Genomic DNA, 18,441 nt, shown 5'->3' with positions numbered 1-18,441 from the left:
GTTTCACTCACTATTGTCACTTGAAAGTAACCACATGAATCAGTTAAGTGTACATCTTCATGCAATACTTGTTTAAATCTGGATAAACTGTTGACATTCTTATGTTCCTGGGGAAAACCATACCTGCTCAGCCTCTAGTGACCATGCCATGGTAAAGAAATGCCAAATATGTAGGTTTGCATGTTTAGAAGGATTAATTCCTTGTCTGATGTCGATTTTCCTATATCCGTGTTGCTCGTTTATCAAACTGCTCCTCTCTATAGTCGGCTGGTCTGACCAAACCATTAAAACGTTGTGTTTATAATGTGCTACTAAAGTGAAGCATATCTTGAGGAATTCTAATTGTGTCTTAAAGGTGTCATTGACCGAGTGATGTTGAAACATTCGTCGCATGTCAAGAATGTTATTTTAGTTTAGTCCAGTTACACATATCAGTTTATTTTGTTTGTTGGAAACTATTGATATACTAACCAGAGGCAGCCCACTGTGTTAATTAAAAGTCGTTAAGTTGCTCATGGACTGCTATACTTAGTAAGTATCCTATGGAATATTGGTTTGCTGTTTTCCTGCCCTCAAACTGTCTCGTGGAAGGTTCAAGAGTGTAGGAGGAGACTCAGAGCACTTTCCAGTTGTGATGGGGTTGCATCAAGGATCAGCTCTTAGTCCGTTTTTATTTGCCTTGGTGATGGATGAATTGACACGGCAAATTCAAGGTGAGGTGTCATGGTGTATGTTGTTCGCGGACGATATAGTCCTGATCGACGAGACTCGTAGCGGAGTTAACGCTAAGCTGGAGAGTTGGAGACATACTCTGGAGTCTAAAGGGTTTAAGCTGAGTAGGACCAAGACAGAGTACTTGAAGTGTAAGTTCAGTGAAGCACCTCAGGAGGTTGGCTTGGAAGTGAGACTTGGTACCCAGGCCATCCAGAAGAAAAGTAGTTGCAAGTACCTTGGGTCTATTCTGCAAAGATGCGGGGAGATTGACGATGATGTCACACATTGTATTGGGGCAGGGTGGATGAAATGGAGGCTTGCTTCCGGAGTGCTATGTGACAAGAAGGTGCCACCAAAACTTAAGGGCAAGTTCTACAAAGTGGTGGTTAGACCGACTATGTTGTATGGGGCGGAGTATTGGCCGGTTAAGATCTCTCACGTTCAAAAGATGAAAGTTGCCGAGATGAGAATGTTAAGATGGATGTGTGGCCACACCAGGAGTGACAGGATTAGGAATGAGCATATTCGGGATAAGGTGGGGGTGGCCTCGGTGGAAGATAAGATGCGAGAAGCGAGATTGAGATGGTTTGGGCATGTGAAGAGGAGAGACACAGATGCCCCAGTGCGGAGGTGTGAGAGGTTGGCCATGGATGGTTTCAGACGAGGTAGGGGTAGACCGAAGAAGTATTAGGGAGAGGTAATTAGACACGACATGGCGCAACTACAGCTTACCGAGGACATGACCTTAGATAAAAGGGTTTGGAGGACCCAAATTAGGGTAGAATGCTAGTAGATAGTCTCGTTTTCCGTTCTTATTAGTAGTCGCATTATCGCAATATAATTTCTTCTGCTCAGATTTCTGTTATTATCTGTTATTTCCTGTGCTTTGATTATCCTGTGTTATCTGTGTCGCTTGCATTATTTCATTTCATATCGCTTTGATTCTCTTAACCTTATCTGACTTCTTTTTATGCTTTTATTGAGCCGAGGGTCTTTCGGAAACAGCCGTCCTACCTTGGTAGGAGTAAGGTCTGCGTACACTCTACCCTCCCCAGACCCCACGATGTGGGATTTCATTGGGTTGTTGTTGTTGTTGTTGTTGCTTTGAATTTGTATTTTTACATGTTTAAGCCTTATTGATCGTATACTAATCTTTTTCTCTCATATCTTTTTTTTTTTTGCATGAACCTCGCATACGAGTCCGAGGGACTCGTCTTCCGCATTCGTTGTTGGGCTAAAAGCCCAACATAATATTATCTAGTCATTCTCAAGCCGGCCCAATCCGCAGCGAAAAAAAAAAGAATAAGATCTCTGGGCCGAAGCCCAACAGCAACAATGGATCCGCAGCAATATATAAAAGAAATCTGCTGGGCCGAAGCCCAACAGTAAACAGTTTCCAGCAGTCCCAAAACGGGCTGGACCCATTTGACATTATTTGCCCTTTTATTTTTTGCATTTAATTCGTATTATGCAACTAACTCTTTGTTTGTTTTTGTTTTCTTAACTTAGATGAATTTAGTGGGGTTTAGTTTTAGTCATGGGTAGTTAATTTAAGAGAAACTAACGCTTAATTCCATAAGCTTCATTTTTTATGTCAAAACTATTCATAGCATCTAATATTAATTTTATTAGAATAATTTGCAAATAGCGTAACTATACATTTTGAGTTAACGAAATCATATCTTATTCTTACTATCTTAAAATTTCAAAACGTTACTAATACACAAATATAAATTCAAGAACTTTTTATAAACAATTCCTTCAAGATTTATCAAATTATACATATTTTAGCCGAATACAACTAAATAAAGTTAGAGAAAGAAAATTCATTACCTTTTGCATTTCATTTAAAAATAAGTCTAGATTTTCTACACCAATATACTCGTATAATATAATTTATTTCAAGTTTAAATTGGTTAGTCCTCTTTTAAAAGCTTCTAATTATGTGAAAATCATCATATTTTGCAAGTTTCATTTAGTATTTATAGCTTATTTTAGATAGCATTTGAAGTTTCTTTTGTGCAAATTATCCTACAAGTCTTGTTTCTAAAATAGTATTTTTTTTAAAAGCCTTAGCATACTTTTAAATCTTATTTTAAATAGCATTATATTTTCATTTAAAACCTTAATAACATTTACAACCTATTTTCTTAAGATTTAAGCATTATATTTAATCTTAATTAATTAACCTAAGTTTGGCCGGATAACCGTAGTTAATGGATTCTAAAGGATGCCTAATCCCTTCCCTTTAGGATAATATAGAACCCTTACCTAGAATCACACTGATTAAGCAGACTATTAACGGAGGTTTAGTTAGCTTTACCTTAGTTAATAATTAGGTGCCCTAATTCACCTTAAAATCAATTAGGTGGCAACTCCTTAAAATAAAACAATTTAGGAATCTCCAATATATTGTACTCTGCTTTAACCCGGTTAAAATGGATATAACAAATAGTACTAGAAAGCAAGTATCTATTCAACTTTTGTTTAGTGTCAACAAAGTTTGAACAAACAATAATATTCGTTAGTGGATAGCCTAAGCAACAAATAATTTGACTTTGAGCATACATTTATATTTTTAAGAACTTCAAACTTGCATATTTTTTTTTCCTTAGAAATATCCTTGAATAAGCATTAGCATGTTTTAAAAGTACAAGTACATGTTGAGAAGGCCAAAAGAGCAAAGAAAAAGTTTTAGCATCCACTAAAAGTAAGGTGTAGCTGTAATTGGAGATTTGATAGCTTTAGGAGCTGACATGCATTTTTGATTGGCTATTCACCTCTAGTATTCTTTGCAAAAAACAAGTTTGATGTTTGGAAGAACCCCAAATAGTGCGATAATCATATTTGGTAAGAAGCCTCACAAGCTGTTTCCCATTTTTGAAAGGCATAAATCTGCTATTAAAGTCAAAGTAAAATCTACTATTTCTTAAAGATGTTATGTTTTAGATAAATGCAAAAAGACATTGGCATCAGATAGTTAAATCATTTACGACATTCTTAAATGATATTGATAACACATATATGCACTAAAGATTAAACTTTAGAATGTTAAGATCTTATTTAAAATAATAAAATGAATCCTATCTTCTAATATTTTAGAAAATGAACATTTAAAGAAAATTTCTTCCAACAATAGATATACGTACCAACTAATGCATATGAATTTGGAAGAATCAAATTTGAATCTCACTTCCTGGCAGCACGTAATAATAATTAGCACCATTAGCCTTCCGAGCTCTTTTCATTCTTCAAGGCCGATAGAATATGCATTGATAAGATTCCATTTTTGATATAAGCATTTTCTGCCAATTTTAAGTTCTTTAACAACATGAAAATTGAAACAAATCAATTCAATATTTCCGTATTTAATTAAAGCCCTGCAATATTTTAGATTTGGTTGAGAATCACAATCTATGAAATTTATGTTATATATAGGTATCTTTAGCATCATCCAAATGAATGGTCGTATTCAATGCGGTAAAGAGAGCATTTGACACCATTTTTTTTTCTGTGTAATTGGATTTAATTTTATCATTTACTTAGTTCGTTACAGTATCTTTCAGTAATGGCCTTTCCATTCACCAGGATAATTACAGTATGAAATTATAAATTTACTATCATTTATTAGGAGATGAATTTACTTTTTGGCATAACAATAATTCAGAAGTAGAATTCAGAAAAAGGGTAAATGGTCGTTCATTTTTTTATGAATATTTTGTAATTCAATTTAGCTATAGATAGTTCCTACTTTTAGTATCTTATGAATAAAGCGCTGCTGGCATTGCTTCTCAAAAATGCATAAGACCATGTATATGTCCTCTATAATTATATTTTATTTCCTTACCATCGAAAACCTAGAATATAGAGTAGAAGGCTAAATTAACAATATTTTATTTTACAATTATAGAGGAGTTTATTTTACAATCGTATAGGATTTTATAAAAAAAAAACTATTTTCTTTGACTTATTAAGCTGCTTTAAGTAAAATGCAATGCCATCATTATTTTCGTATAATTGTCACAAGCATTTTTTACCCAGTGCCAACTGAATAGATGTGATCAGTAAGACGAGTTTTGACTATTACCTTATTAGATATATTTTTAATAACTATATTTGAGCAATATAGCTACCATAAGACAAATTCAAGATACTATAATATTGGCAGGCAAATAGGTGAAAAGTTCAACTAACATATCCCTTCAAATCCTCCTTGTTGCATGCATGTAAAACTTATATAAGGCCATATGGAAAACCAACGGAATATCGAATTTTCATTTGCTTTTAACACATTTTTCTCTAAGCTTCTTGGATCTGAGAAAAAAAATGGTTCAGCATTACAACCTAACCTCCCTCTTCCTGCTCACATTTATCTATTTTATGCAAGACCACATGATAACTACTGCAACTGCACGCCGCCTTCTAGAGACGCCTCTCCCTAAAATTCTTAAATTAGAATTTTTGAAAGCTTCAACCTTGCAAAAACATGTGTCAAAGCCCGAAATTCTAACTTGGAAAAAGCCAGAGATACCCGCTGGTCCAAAGCCTGAGGGCCCATCAGCTTCGAAGCCCGAGTTTTCAAGTTGGCCAAAGTCCAAACTTCCATCTTGGCCAAAGCCTGAGGTTCCAGCTGCGCCGAAGCCTGAAATCCCAAGTGTGTCAAAGCCCGAGCTTCCATTATGGACAAAGCCCGAGAAACCTGCTGCTCCAAAGCCCGAATTTCCAAGTTGGCCAAAGCCCGAGCTTCCATCTTGGCCAAAGCCTGAGGTCCCAGCTGCGTCAAAGCCTGAAATTCCATGTCTGCCAAAGCCCGATCTTCCATCTTGGCCAAAGCCTGAGAAACCTGCTGCTCCAAAGCCAGAGTTCCCAAGTTGGCCAAAGCCTGAGGTCCCAACTGCACCGAAGCCCCATCTTCCATCTTGGCCAAAGCCTGAGGTCCCAGCTGCGCCGAAGCCCGAGCTTCCATCTTGGCCAAAGCCCGAGAAACCTGCTGCTCCAAAGCCTGAGTTTCCAAGTTGGCCGAAGCCTGAGCTTCCATCTTGGCCAAAGCCCGAGAAACCTGCTGCTCCAAAGCCCGAGTTTCCAAGTTGGCCAAAGCCCGAGCTTCCATCTTGGACAAAGCCTGAGGTACCAACTGCGCCGAAGCCTGCAAAGCCTGAGCTTCCATCTTGGCCAAAGCCTGAGACACCTGCTGCTCCAAAGCTAGAGTTTCCAAGTTGGCCAAAGCCTGAAATCCCAAGTGTGCCAAAGCCCGAGCTTCCATCTTGGCTGAAGCCTGAGGTCCCAGCTGTGTCAAAGCCCAAGCTTCCAAGTTGGCCAAAACCTACGCTTTCTCCAACACACCAACCCGCTACTCCTTGAGTAACTACGTTGTCGTTCGTGTGCTTTGTTGGCAGAATAATTCATTTGTAGTATTTGGTCAAGAATGTACCTTGGTTAACGAGTTATTAAGTCTTACTTGTATGTATTTCTTATATGGTGTATTAAAGCTATAAGCAATGTGACATTCGGGAGTTACTTTGATATATATAAGTTTTGTCGTTAGCTGTTTCAGATTTTGCTCAGTCAATTTTATTTGTTGATTCTTTACCTCTGCTTTCAGCGATATGTTACCATTTTTTAAGTCTCATAAATATAGACATACTAGAAAATTTAAGCAACAGTGGGATTGACTGCTCTGAAAATGCACTTCACACGTTTTAATTTGGTGTATATTACTCCTAGCTAACTAAAGAATTAGTCGACTTTTTCTGAATAAGCTTTCAATTTCAACAGCCAATTTTTCAGTTATGTAATAGAAAATAACTTCTTAATTAGTGGAACTGCATGTCTGGTAGTTATCACTTATCAGATCAAGATATTGTAGTTAATTTTATCAAAATTAAAATTATCAATCTATTATTGTTTCTTAAAAAGAATTTTGAGGCATGTAATTTATAAGCAACCAGGGACATGTCTATTATGAATTTACAACCATAATCTTAATTTATAACAAAGGCCACAACGGTGAAAAATTAGATACACAATTATAATTTTATTTACCTCAGTTTTTTTTTTTTTTTTGATCACTCTAGCCACGAATGGCTAAAAATTGCCATAGTAGATTAGTACATTTCATTTGAAAAAAAAAATGTTTTGTACATTTCATATAAAATCCATAATTCTATGTAGAGTAGGAAAGAACCAACAACCCGACGATCATATTAATATTGTGATATATATATCCTGTTAAAGTTCAATTCATGTTTTACTAGAGGTGTACAAGACTTGTAGGAGAATTATCTGATGTATAAGGTGGGTATTTCTTTAAATCACTCTGCTTCTTTATAGTTTTATTAACAAGTAATCCAAGATAAATTCTCCAGCTAGATATAAGAAAATTAAGCGTATGGTTTTTTTGTTTGACACTCGTAATATCTAGCAAACTTTCATAGCAAACTAAAAAAAAAAAAGAAAAAAAGACACTCGTAATTTTTGTTTGACGACGTGTTATTGCACCAGTGCTGACACTAGCTGTAAGAATATTACGTATGATATTACTAATGTATAGTCATCGTCCACTTGGGAAAGTCGTACAGATTAAAAATGGATGTAAGCATATTACTTGATCCACTAACTGCAATTGTCATTGTCAACTAAGATAAATTTGGTCTCGTATTGAAGTGTCAACACACGTCAACTCATAGATAATATGTTAAACTATACAACTAATACTCTAAACAAACTTTCATTTGCCAATGTATAAAATTTGAATTCGATAAAGGAACAGGAGTTCTTTTTCTTTTCTTTTTTTCCCTTTACTCGCACCACACATGGTGAGAAAGTTAACAAATGCAATTTAGCCAGTCAGATTAAGTCTTAAGATTAGTAGTTGGCAATTGAAGAAAATCTAATCTATACTAAACAAATTAAATAAAACTAAACAATTTAAAGAAATTTAGTCGTCCAATTGATTGATTATGCGAATTTTCACCTGCTTGGTGAATGTTCCATCTCTCACCTTGTAATTTACTCTCCATTTTCTTTAAAAAAACTAAATTCTTACTTATTTGATATTATTACTAAACTAAAATCAAAATTTTGTTGAAACAATGATCGGGGTAATTAGGAGTGACAAAATTAGCCTATGAAAACATAACCCGCTCAATCCGTTCAATTTTGGACGGGTAATTGACCCGCTCATTAATTAGCTCATCCCATTTCAGCCCATCTAAAAATTAAGCTGATATGCAGCCCAAATTAACTTATAACAACCTTGTCAAAAGATTTTCAAAAGACATTATTGTTAAGTATTTAATAAGTCATATAATAGTCATAATAAAGGGAAAAAATAGTTTTATTAGATACTTTTAAGGATTATAGAAGAACAAACTAAGAAACTAAACTTGTGTAAGAATTGAGTGTGTTGGGTTTATGACCTGCTTTTAACCTATTTTAGCCTAATCAATTTCAGCCCAACCTATTTTGACCAGTTCAACCCGCACATTTTTTCTTGACAACATCGAGCCAGAAAAATCACTGGTTCCTGTCATTTTTTGTGCGGATTGCCCTTCAAGCGCACTTCCCTTCAAATTGCTGGTCTTTAATTTTTGGCCCTGCTTCTCATTTAATGAAAACTTGTGGACAAAGTACCCTAATCCATGATAAGGCACTGGTCTATGAAACAAGAGATTCTGGGTTCGAGTCCTAGTAGAGTCGATGAGTTCGTTGTTTTCTTACCAAAAAAATCGCAAGGCATAAGTTTAGAAATGAAGTTATGCGGCATAAGTTGTGTAATAATCAGCTCGGCATAAGTTTAGAGAACTTTTCTGTAGGAACTAAATTATGCCTTGTAAGGCGTAACCTGTGTTGTATTATGATGCAAAATATAAACTTATACCGGCAAATTAGTCATTACATGTAACACCCCGTATCTTGGAACTAAGTTTAGACTCATATCATTAGAGTTTTAGTGGAAAAACTGAAGGTTTGAACGTTTTGCGAAAATGGTTGATAGGCCTACTTCGGGCAGCGATAACTCCTTGATTAGTTGGGAATTTGGGAAAGTACCCTTAAGTAAAGTTGTAGTATGTAGAAATACCTTTCTAACTATATAAGGACCAGGCCAATCAGAGATCGGAGCAAGGAGATATGATCGTCACAATATGGCTAATAGTAAGGCACTTAAAATTCTATAGAATTGGCTAAGTTTTCGATATGTCTGCCTTCCAGTCAAATTTGGTGAAAATCCCTTGGAAATTTGAGGAAACTTAAAACATGAAAGTTGTAGCCCTTTGAAATATATTTCCAACGGTATATTGTGGAGCCCAAATAGAGCTCTGTACAAGAAGTTATGTCCATTTTACCGAACACTATGCAGAACCGACACCCGTCGCTTCTCGGGGCGCGTGAGGCACGTGGGAGAGTGCGCAATGACCCCGCTTCGCGAAACGATCGCGAAACTCTGAGTTTTTAGCTGCAAACTGTTGCGCGATGCACCCGCATCGCGGAACAATCGCGAATCGGGTCAGATTCGGGTCAAAAAGTGGGGTTACGCGTTTTTAGTTATATCTAAGGTTTGGGGTTTATTTCCCCAGCACCCCATTCACGAAAAATTACCCTAAAGTCAATAAGAACAAGTCCCAATCCTCAAGAACCATACAAGGTAAGTGTTATCATGATTCTAGGTTGAATTCAAGTCCCTAATCTCTTTCTAACTTGAGTAAACCCTTCTAATCAATAGAGTTGTGAGTGGAACATTATTGTTGGGCGTGGAAACCCTAGACCTCGTATTCAAGAGGATTGGACGTCAAAAAGGTAATGCTTCTACACTCTAATCATTCATAATAGTGAATTGATGAGTTCTTGAGAGAATAGTAAATGTGTTTAGTAAAGAGAATTACACGAACTATAGTAGGGTTTTGGATTGTTGACGTAAGATTGTTATAATGATATGGGTGATGGAGAATGATGTTAATTACACCTAATTAAGATTGTAGAATCACCTAGAAGTAATAGAATGGGAATTGGGTGAAGAAATCACCATTAATGGAGACTGTGGAGCTTCATGCCCACTAAGTGTTTGATAAAATGCTTAGATGACCAAAGCATGAATATTATTGCTAATATAGAATCCCTTTGACTTGTATTGATATAGATCAAAGTTGAAAGGGCTGACGAACATTGTATTACGCTCAAAGGCTGGAATTAAGGTATGTGAGGCTAACTATCTACGTTAGGGAATATTCATGATTCTCCCTACGCCTCATTCTTCATACTTGTCAGCAATTTGACTCAGAATGTAGTTTAGCCCTAGTTTCATGATATGATATAGAACTGTTATCTTCTAGGGTTGCAGTTACAGAATTCGTTCATGGTTGTCACTTTGAACATCATGAACTCAGCACGTAATCTTTATAGACTTATGCATTGTTATCACATGAGTCTCAGTCAGTGTATAACCCGTTATTTGCATGAGTCCCATAATCAGAAACAATTATCATGCTATCAGCTATAGCCAGTCTCAGTCTTGTAAATTGTTAATGTTGAACACCTGTATCTGTATTTTTGGGCCCTAGGCCACAGTTTATGCATACGTATTGCTTGGGCCTGAGGCCACAGTTTTTGTGCACATTATTTGGGCCCTAGGCCACAGTTATATTTACAGTTTTACAGGTGATTCTTCATCCAAAACAGGGAGTACTTCAGCTTCTTGCTTTCCTATTTAGTTCAGTTTCAGTTTCAGTTCCAATATTTTATTGCTTCAGTTGCTTTACATACCAGTACAATTCAAATGTGCTGATGTCCCTTTTTATTGCTTGGGGGCATGCATCTCGCGATGCAGGCAACGATACACAGGTTGACGACTCAGCTATTTAGGAGCACGTATCAGCTACTGGTGAGCCCCAATTTTCTTCGGGGCGTTGTCAGCTATCCAGTCATTTCAGTTTATAGATAGCTTTATTATTCAGTGCTCTTAGAGGCTTCATAGACACAGTTCAGACAGTCAGATATTTATTATGTTAGCCTTGATGACAGTTGTTCAGTCGTTTTGGTTTAGCCATGTTGGCTACTTTTAGATATATTTCAGATTGTCTATGTATTTCCGCATTATGATTTCAGTCATACCTTTAGTATATCAGCATGTGTTTAGTTGTTTCCACATTCAGTTATGTTTTGATATCACATGTTGATTCAGTCAGCCAGTGAGTTCGCTCGGTCACATGCAGTCAGGCACCGGGTGCCGTGTTACGTCCAGGCCCAGGTTCGGGGCGTGACATTACACAACTTATGCCGGATACCTTAATTCCTACAGAACTTATGCTGGATAAGACAAAAATTTCTTTAAACTTATGTCTTGCAAAATTAGGTCATTAGATAAGGGTAGACCGATTTTTACTTGTTTTTTTTTATGTCAAGGGTATTCTCGGTCACGTTTTTGTTACTTAAAATGTCGAAGGACAAAAATTAAAGACCATCCATTCGAGGGACAAAAATTAAATACCAACCCAAAATAGGGGCATTCGCAAAATTAAAGACTCGTTCCCTGTGGCCACAGCCTTTCTTCGGTTTCTTTATCATATCATAATCCTCAAAATTAAATCGGAACCAAATTGATTTATAATCAGATGTTGCTCTCATAATCAGGAGCACCTTTATAATTAAATGAACTTTGATAATGAGGATTACACCTAACGTGATTTTTCAATAGTGTTTTTTATTATTTTTCGAACTTAAACTTGACAAGTGCTATGATCAATCAAAGTCTCATCTTTCTTGAAAACTCAATTGGGTAATACTCATTCAAGAATGCATAAAGTTGAATGTGCAGATTTAACCTAAATGTAAACTGTACAAAGTGGAAGTTTTATGCATGATTACTGACAGTGATGCCTTTAAACTGGGATTTCCCAAAATTCAAGTTAGGTTCTGGGTCAAACTCAGTTTTTTTTTTTTTTTTTTTTTTTTTAAATTTAGGTTAGCTCGTTTAGCTTTTTATTTTTTGTGCATTGACTCCATGATGCAACTTGTCATTTATTTTTCGTTAAAAGAAAAATCACGCCTTTTCTTAATTAAAAAAAATAGCATGTTCTTGGGCATCACTTGGTATTTTGGTAGCATCTTTGTTACTTTTAATGGTACTTGGTTTCATTGGAATCTTACTCAACCTACAAAGTCTAAGTACAGTACAAAATATCTACAGATAGGATTGAAATTCAACCTTATTGAAATCAAGAACAACTCAAGCTGAATTATTTTACACTTTTTTGGATGTGCTTGAACAAAGTCCCACATGTTGTTCATAGTGTGAAGCCTTTTGGGTAAAACTGTGCACTCGTGACCTACATTGGACAATATCTTTCTTTTGGGTTGTCAGCCACAACAGACTTTACATTTGACGATACTTTTAAATAACTGCAGTTGGCCGGAGAGAATGTAAATTAGAAGTCATTTCTGTGGAAGTTATTTCCTTGTTTAGAAAGATAATAAGCAAAAGATGACCTATGATGTAACTTCTGGGAATGAATTATAAGAATGACTGAATGAGTAGTTACTTATTTGAGTTTGAACAAGTCAAGTCAAGTCAATGGCCTCTTATATTGAAACAAAAGTTGACAATTATAAAAATTGAATGTTTGTGTGGTTAAAAATTAAAACTTTTGGAGAGGGTGATGAGGTATTGGTGGGGGGGGGGGGCATGGGGGTGGGTGGTGAAAAGATTTTTTTTGGGGGGTAGGGGGTGTCTGGGGGTGTAGAAACTCGCAAAAGATAATAAAAAACTTCAAAAAAAAAAATATTGGTGTTAAGGGGGGTGTTGGTGTGGTATGGGTTCCAAGCAAGAGGGGGGGGGGGGGGGGGGGGGGGAGGGGGTGATAAGGGATGTGGTCGTGTAGAAAATTCAGAAAAAAAAAATTAAAAACTTCAAAAAAAATGTTGTGGGGAGGTAGGGGCTGAGTGGGGGATAAGGTGTGGGGGAGGGGGTGGTGTATGGGTTATGGGAGTGGTTGGGGTTGGGGGTGCAAAAAAAAAATAGAGGGGGTGGGGGGGTGGGTGGGAGTGAGGTGTGGGTGGGGGTATGGGGTTGGGTTCGAGTTGGTGAGGCGTGGGGGTGGGGGTGCAAAAAACAAAAAAAAAAATCAAAAGAATTTTTTTTTGGTGGAGGAGGGGGGTAAGGGCGTACGTGGGTGGGTGGGAGTGGGGTGTGGGGGGTATGGGGTTGGGTTGGAGTTGGTGAGGCTTGGATGAGTATTTTCTGAAAAACGTTTTCTATCAACCAAACGAACATGAGAAAATAAGTAAGAAATTGACTTATTTTCCACTACCCAAACGAATATGAGAAAATAAGTGGAAATTCACGTATTTTCTAGGAAAACATTTTCCTCCATACTGAACACACCCTAAGTGTCAGCTTATTATAATCACCTCTCTTTTTAATAGTTGTAATTCCAGTCAATATTCTCGAGTCACAAAGCCATTAGGTGGAGACCAAAATGAAGATTTGCAGTAAAATGTAAATTCAGGACTTTTCTCTTTATAAAGAAATGAAAACAGCTTAACAGAGGATCGTTATAAAAGGTTGCCAGCAAAACGGATATGTAGCATATGTATGTGACAGGTTTAAACAAATTAGGTAATCCAGATTGACTTTTGAGGTACCAACTAGAAGCTAAGTGGATAAGAGGTTCACCTACACAGGTCCTTCCGTAACAAACAAAATCCTGAAGTCCTTGTTGCATGTACTTTTTAAAATCTATATAAAGCAAATGACTTAATTAAAGCCAATGCCACATCCAAATCACATTAAGTCTATACACATTCTTCTTCAAGCTTCTGCGATCTACAGAAAAATGGCTAAGAATTACCACCTATCCTCCCTCTTACTACTTGCATTTCTCATTTTATTCTTCATTAATGGCAACATAACTGGCGCAACCGCACGCCACCTTCTAGAGACACCCCTCCCTGAGACACCTAAACTAGAACTCCCGAAAGTCCCAGCCTTGCCAAAGCCTGAAATCCCAACTATGCCGAAGCCTGAGATTCCAACAATACCAAAGCCTGAGATCCCTGCCATTCCAAAGCCCGAGATTCCTATTATTCCAAAACCTGAAGTACCACTTGTGCCAAAGCCCGAGCTACCAATTGTCCCAAAGCCTGAGTTACCAAATTTGCCAAAGCCTAAGATGCCAACAATGCCAAAGCCTGAGCTACCAGTTGCCCCAAAGCCTGAATTACCGACATTGCCAAAACTCGAGCTTCCTGCTATGCCGAAACCCGAGCTTCCTTCCTTGAAAAAGCCAGAAGTCCCAACAGTGTCAAAGACTGAGGTCTCTCCAGCTATGAAAAAGCCTGACATCTCAACTATGCCAAAGCCTGAATTACCAACTTTGCCAAAGCCTGAGATCCCAGCTATGCCAAAACCCGAGATTCCTGCTATGCCAAAGCCTGAGATTCCAGCAATGCCAAAACTCGAGTTTCCTCCTTTGAAAAAGCCAGAAATCCCAGCAGTGCCAAAGACAGAGGTTCCTCCTGCTATGAAAAAGCCCGAGCTACCAGGTGTGCCAAAGCCTGAGATCCCTGCTATGCCAAAGCCTGAAGTTCCAGCTATGCCAAAGCCTAAAGTACCAGCTATGCCAAAGCCTGAAATCCCAGAACTACCAAAGCCAAAAGTGCCAGAGCTTCCAAAGCCAGAAGTTCCAACTACGTCAAAGCCTGAAATCCCGGAACTACCAAAGCCAAAAGTCCCAGAGCTTCCAAAGATAAAAGTCCCAGCTATGCCGAAGCCTGAAATTCCAGAACTGCCTAAGCCAACTCTTCCTTCACTCCCTCCACCGTACAAACCTGCTACTCCTTGAGTAAATTATATGCGATTGTAACTCTATTAGAAAGTACCCAACTGATGCTTTGAGATTACCATCTAAGTCTATGAAGTTTCCGGCATGGGCCGTCATGACATGGAGATAGTTTGGCACACATATTGGTTACTTTCTGCTAGGAGTAGAAATTGTAATTCTTTTATAGTATTTGAATTGGATGTACCATGTTTGATTTTTTATATACAAGTGTTTTTATGTACTTTCTATACACTGTTATACATCTATGATCTGTGTTACTTTCGTTTAGTTCCTATCATTGGCCATCTGTGTCTTTGCTCAATCGTTGTTTGTCCACTCTTCCCCTCTCCGCTTTTCTTTCCTAATTTATAATAACCAATTTCTTCCATCAAATTTCAAGAATATGGAATAAAGGATGAATTAGCATATTTAAGTGGCGCAGAATAGAGTGGACCTCACATTTTATTGTAGAACCAAACTGATGATTTAACTTATATGAAGCACGGAATCTTTCATAGAATGTTCTTATATTTGAGCTGCTCAAGAGAGCAACATTTTCCCTTGGGATACAAATTCCCATAAGAGGATAAAAAACGCAAAATCAATTAATAGTACTAGAAAGCAAGTATCTTTTCAATTTTTGTTTCGTGTCAACAAACTTTGAACAAACAATAATATTCGTTAATGGGTAGCCTAAGCAACAAATAATTTTGACTTTGAGCATACATTTATATTTTTAAGAACTTCAAACTTGCATCTTTTTCCCTTGGAAATATCCTTGAATAAGAATTAGCATGTTTTAAAAAAAGTACAAGTGCATGTTGAGAAGGCCAAAAGAGCATAAAAAAAGTTTTAGCATCCACTAAAAGTAAGGTGTAGCTGTGTAATTGGAGATTTGATAGCTCTAGGAGGAGACATGCAATTTTTTGGTTGACTATTCACCTCTAGTATTCTTTGCAAAAAACAAGGTTGATGTTGGGAAGAATCCCAAATAGTGCAATAATCATATTGGTAAGAAGCCTCACAAGCTGTTTCCCATTTCTGAAAGGTATAAATCTGCTATTAAAATCAAAGTAAAATCTACTATTTCTTAGAGATGTTATGTTTTAGAAAAGTGGAAAAAGACATTGACATCATATATTTAAATCATTAACGACATTCTTAAATGATGTTGATAACACATATATGCACTAAAGATTAAATTTAGAATGTTAAGATCTTATTTAAATAAAAAAATGAATCCTATCTTCTAATATTTTAGAAAATAAACATTTAAAGATCAACTAAAGAAAATTTGTTCCAACGATAGATGTTCCTACCAGCTAATGCATATGAATTTGCAAGAATCAAATTTGAATCTCACTTCTTGGCAACACGTAATAATTAATTAGCACTATTAGCCTTCCAAGCTCTTTTCATTCTTCAAGGCCGATAGAATATGCGTTGATAAGATTCCATTTTTGATATAAGCATTTTCTGCGAATTTTAAGTTCTTTAACAACTTGAAAATTGAAACAAATCAATTCAATATTTAGCCCTGCAATATTTTTCATTTGGTTTACAATAAGAATCTATGAAATTTATATTATATATAGGTATCTTTAGCATCATCCAAATGAATGGTCGTATTCAATGCGGTAAAGAGAGCATTTGACCCCTTTTTTTTTCTCTTTGTAATTGGATTTAATTTTATCATTTACTTAGTTCGTTATAGTATCTTTCAGTAATTGTCTTTCCATTCACCAGGATAATTGCAGTATACAATTATAAATTTACTATCATTTATTAGAAGATAAATTTTACTTTTTGGCATAAAAATAATTCAGAAGTTGAATTCAAAAGAGGGTAAATAGTCGTTCATTTTTTATGGATATTGTAGTAATTCAACTTCAGCGTCTCCTACTTTTAGCATATTATGAATAAAGCTCCGCAACAAAATTAAGTTGCTTTAAGTAAAATGCAATTCCACCATTATTTTCGTATAACTGTCACAAGCATTTTCTGCCAAGTGTCAGCTGAATAGATGTGAGTAAGACGTGTTTTGACTATTACCTTATCAGATATATTTTTTTAATATCTATATTTGAGCAATATAGCTACCATAAGACAAATTCAAGATACTAAAATATTTGCAGGCAAATAGGTGAAAAGTTCAACTAACCATATCCCTTCAAATCCTCCTTGTTGCATGCATGTAAAACTTATATAAAGCCATATGAAAAACCAATGGAATATAAATTTCATTTGCTTTTAACACATTTTTCTCTAAGCTTCTTCGATCTGAGAAAAAATGGCTCAGCATTACAACCTAACCTCTCTCTTCCTGCTCACATTTATCTACTTTATGCAATACCACATGATAACTACTGCAACTGCACGTCGCCTTCTAGAGACGCCTCTTCTTGAAATTCCTAAACCAGAATTCTCGAAAGCTCCAACCTTGCAAAAGCATGTGTCAAAGCCCGAAATTCCAAATTGGACAAAGCCGGAGATCCCCGCTGGCCCAAAGCCTGATGGCCCGACAGCTTCAAAGCCCGAGTTTCCATGTTGGCCAAAGCCCAAGCTTCCATCTTGGCCAAAGCCTAAGGTCCCAGCTGCGCCGAAGCCTGAAATCCCAAGTATGCCAAAGCCAGAGCTTCCATCATGGCCAAAGCCTGAGAAACCTGCTACTCTAAAGCCTGAGTTTCCAAGTTGGCCGAAGCCCGAGCTTCCATCTTGGCCAAAGCCTGAGGACCCAGCTGCGCCGAAGCCTGAAATTCCAAGTGTGCCAAAGCCCGAGAAACCTGCTGCTCCAAAGCCGGAGTTCCCAAGTTGGCCAAAGCCTGAGGTCCCAGCTGCACCAAAGCCCCAGCTTCCATCTTGGCCAAGGCCTGAAGTCCCAGCTACGCCGAAGCCCGAGCTTCCATCTTGGCCAAAGCCTGAGGTCCCAAGTGCACCGAAGCCTGAGCTTCCATCTTGGCCAAAGCCCGAGAAACCTGCTGCTCCAAAGCCCGAATTTCCAAGTTGGCCAAAGCCCGAGCTTCCATCTTGGCCAAAGCCCGAGAAACCTGCTACTCCAAAGCCCGAGTTTCCAAGTTGGCCAAAGCCTGAGCTTCCATCTTGGCCAAAGCCTGAGGTACCAGCTGCGGCGAAGCCTACAAAGCCTGAGCTTCCATCTTGGCCAAAGCCTAAGACACCTGCTGCTCCAAAGCCAGAGTTTCCAAGTTGGCCAAAGCCTGAAATCCCAAGTATGCCAAAGCCCGAGCTTCCATCTTGGCCGAAGCCTGAGGTCCCAGCTGCGTCAAAGCCCGAGCTTCCAAGTTGGCCAAAACCTACTCTTTCTCCACCACACAAACCCGCTACTCCTTGAGTAACTACGGTGTCTTTCGTGTGCTTTGACACACGTACTTGTTGGCAGAATAATTCATTTGTAGTATTTGGTCTCGAATGTTCCTTGTTTAACAAGTTATTAAGTCTTACTTTTATGTATTTCTTATATGGTGTATTAAAGCTATAAGCAATGTGACATTCGGGAGATACTTTGATATATATAAGTTTTGTCATTAGCCGTTTCAGATTTTGCTCAGTCGATGTTATTAGTTTATTCTTTACCTCCGTTTCAGCGAAATGTTACCATTTTTTAAGTCTCTTAAATATATACATACTAGAAAATTTAAGCGCCAGTGGCATTGACTGCTCTGAAAATACACTTGACACGTTTTATTTGGTGTATATTACTCCTAGCTAACTAAAGAATTAATCGACCTTTTCTGAATAAGCTTTCATTTTTAACGGCCAATTTTTCAGTTATGTAAGAGAACATAACTTCTGAATTAGTGGAACTGCATGTCTGGTAGTTATCACTTATCCGATCAAGATATTGCAGTTAATTTTATCAAAACTAAAATTATCAATCTATTATTGTTTCTTAAAA

General features: G+C 37.3%; 3 protein-coding genes across 3 annotated transcripts; all 3 read left to right on the top strand.

Moving 5' to 3' along the window:
- Positions 1 to 5,040: 5,040 nt before the first annotated feature.
- LOC132644646 (protein PELPK1-like) lies at positions 5,041 to 6,075 on the top strand. Its single transcript, XM_060361243.1, has one exon. The coding sequence runs from the start codon at positions 5,041 to 5,043 to the stop codon at positions 6,073 to 6,075; it is 1,035 nt and encodes a 344-aa protein (XP_060217226.1).
- Positions 6,076 to 13,541: 7,466 nt separating this feature from the next.
- On the top strand, positions 13,542 to 14,549 carry LOC132644645 (protein PELPK1-like). Its single transcript, XM_060361242.1, has one exon. The coding sequence runs from the start codon at positions 13,542 to 13,544 to the stop codon at positions 14,547 to 14,549; it is 1,008 nt and encodes a 335-aa protein (XP_060217225.1).
- Positions 14,550 to 16,818: 2,269 nt separating this feature from the next.
- Positions 16,819 to 17,877, top strand: LOC132644644 (protein PELPK1-like). The gene has a single exon (XM_060361241.1). It carries the CDS (start codon positions 16,819 to 16,821, stop codon positions 17,875 to 17,877), a length of 1,059 nt encoding a protein of 352 aa, XP_060217224.1.
- Positions 17,878 to 18,441: the final 564 nt, after the last annotated feature.

This window comes from Lycium barbarum, chromosome 6 (genome assembly GCF_019175385.1).
Source record: "Lycium barbarum isolate Lr01 chromosome 6, ASM1917538v2, whole genome shotgun sequence".
NCBI lineage: Eukaryota > Viridiplantae > Streptophyta > Magnoliopsida > Solanales > Solanaceae > Lycium > Lycium barbarum.
This window is presented reverse-complemented; position numbering and strand designations above follow the sequence as displayed.

Excerpts from the sequence above, each read along its gene's own strand:
- LOC132644646 (XM_060361243.1), top strand. The coding sequence starts at position 5,041 with ATGGTTCAGCATTACAACCTAACCTCCCTCTTCCTGCTCACATTTATC.
- LOC132644644 (XM_060361241.1), top strand. The coding sequence starts at position 16,819 with ATGGCTCAGCATTACAACCTAACCTCTCTCTTCCTGCTCACATTTATC.
- LOC132644645 (XM_060361242.1), top strand. The coding sequence starts at position 13,542 with ATGGCTAAGAATTACCACCTATCCTCCCTCTTACTACTTGCATTTCTC.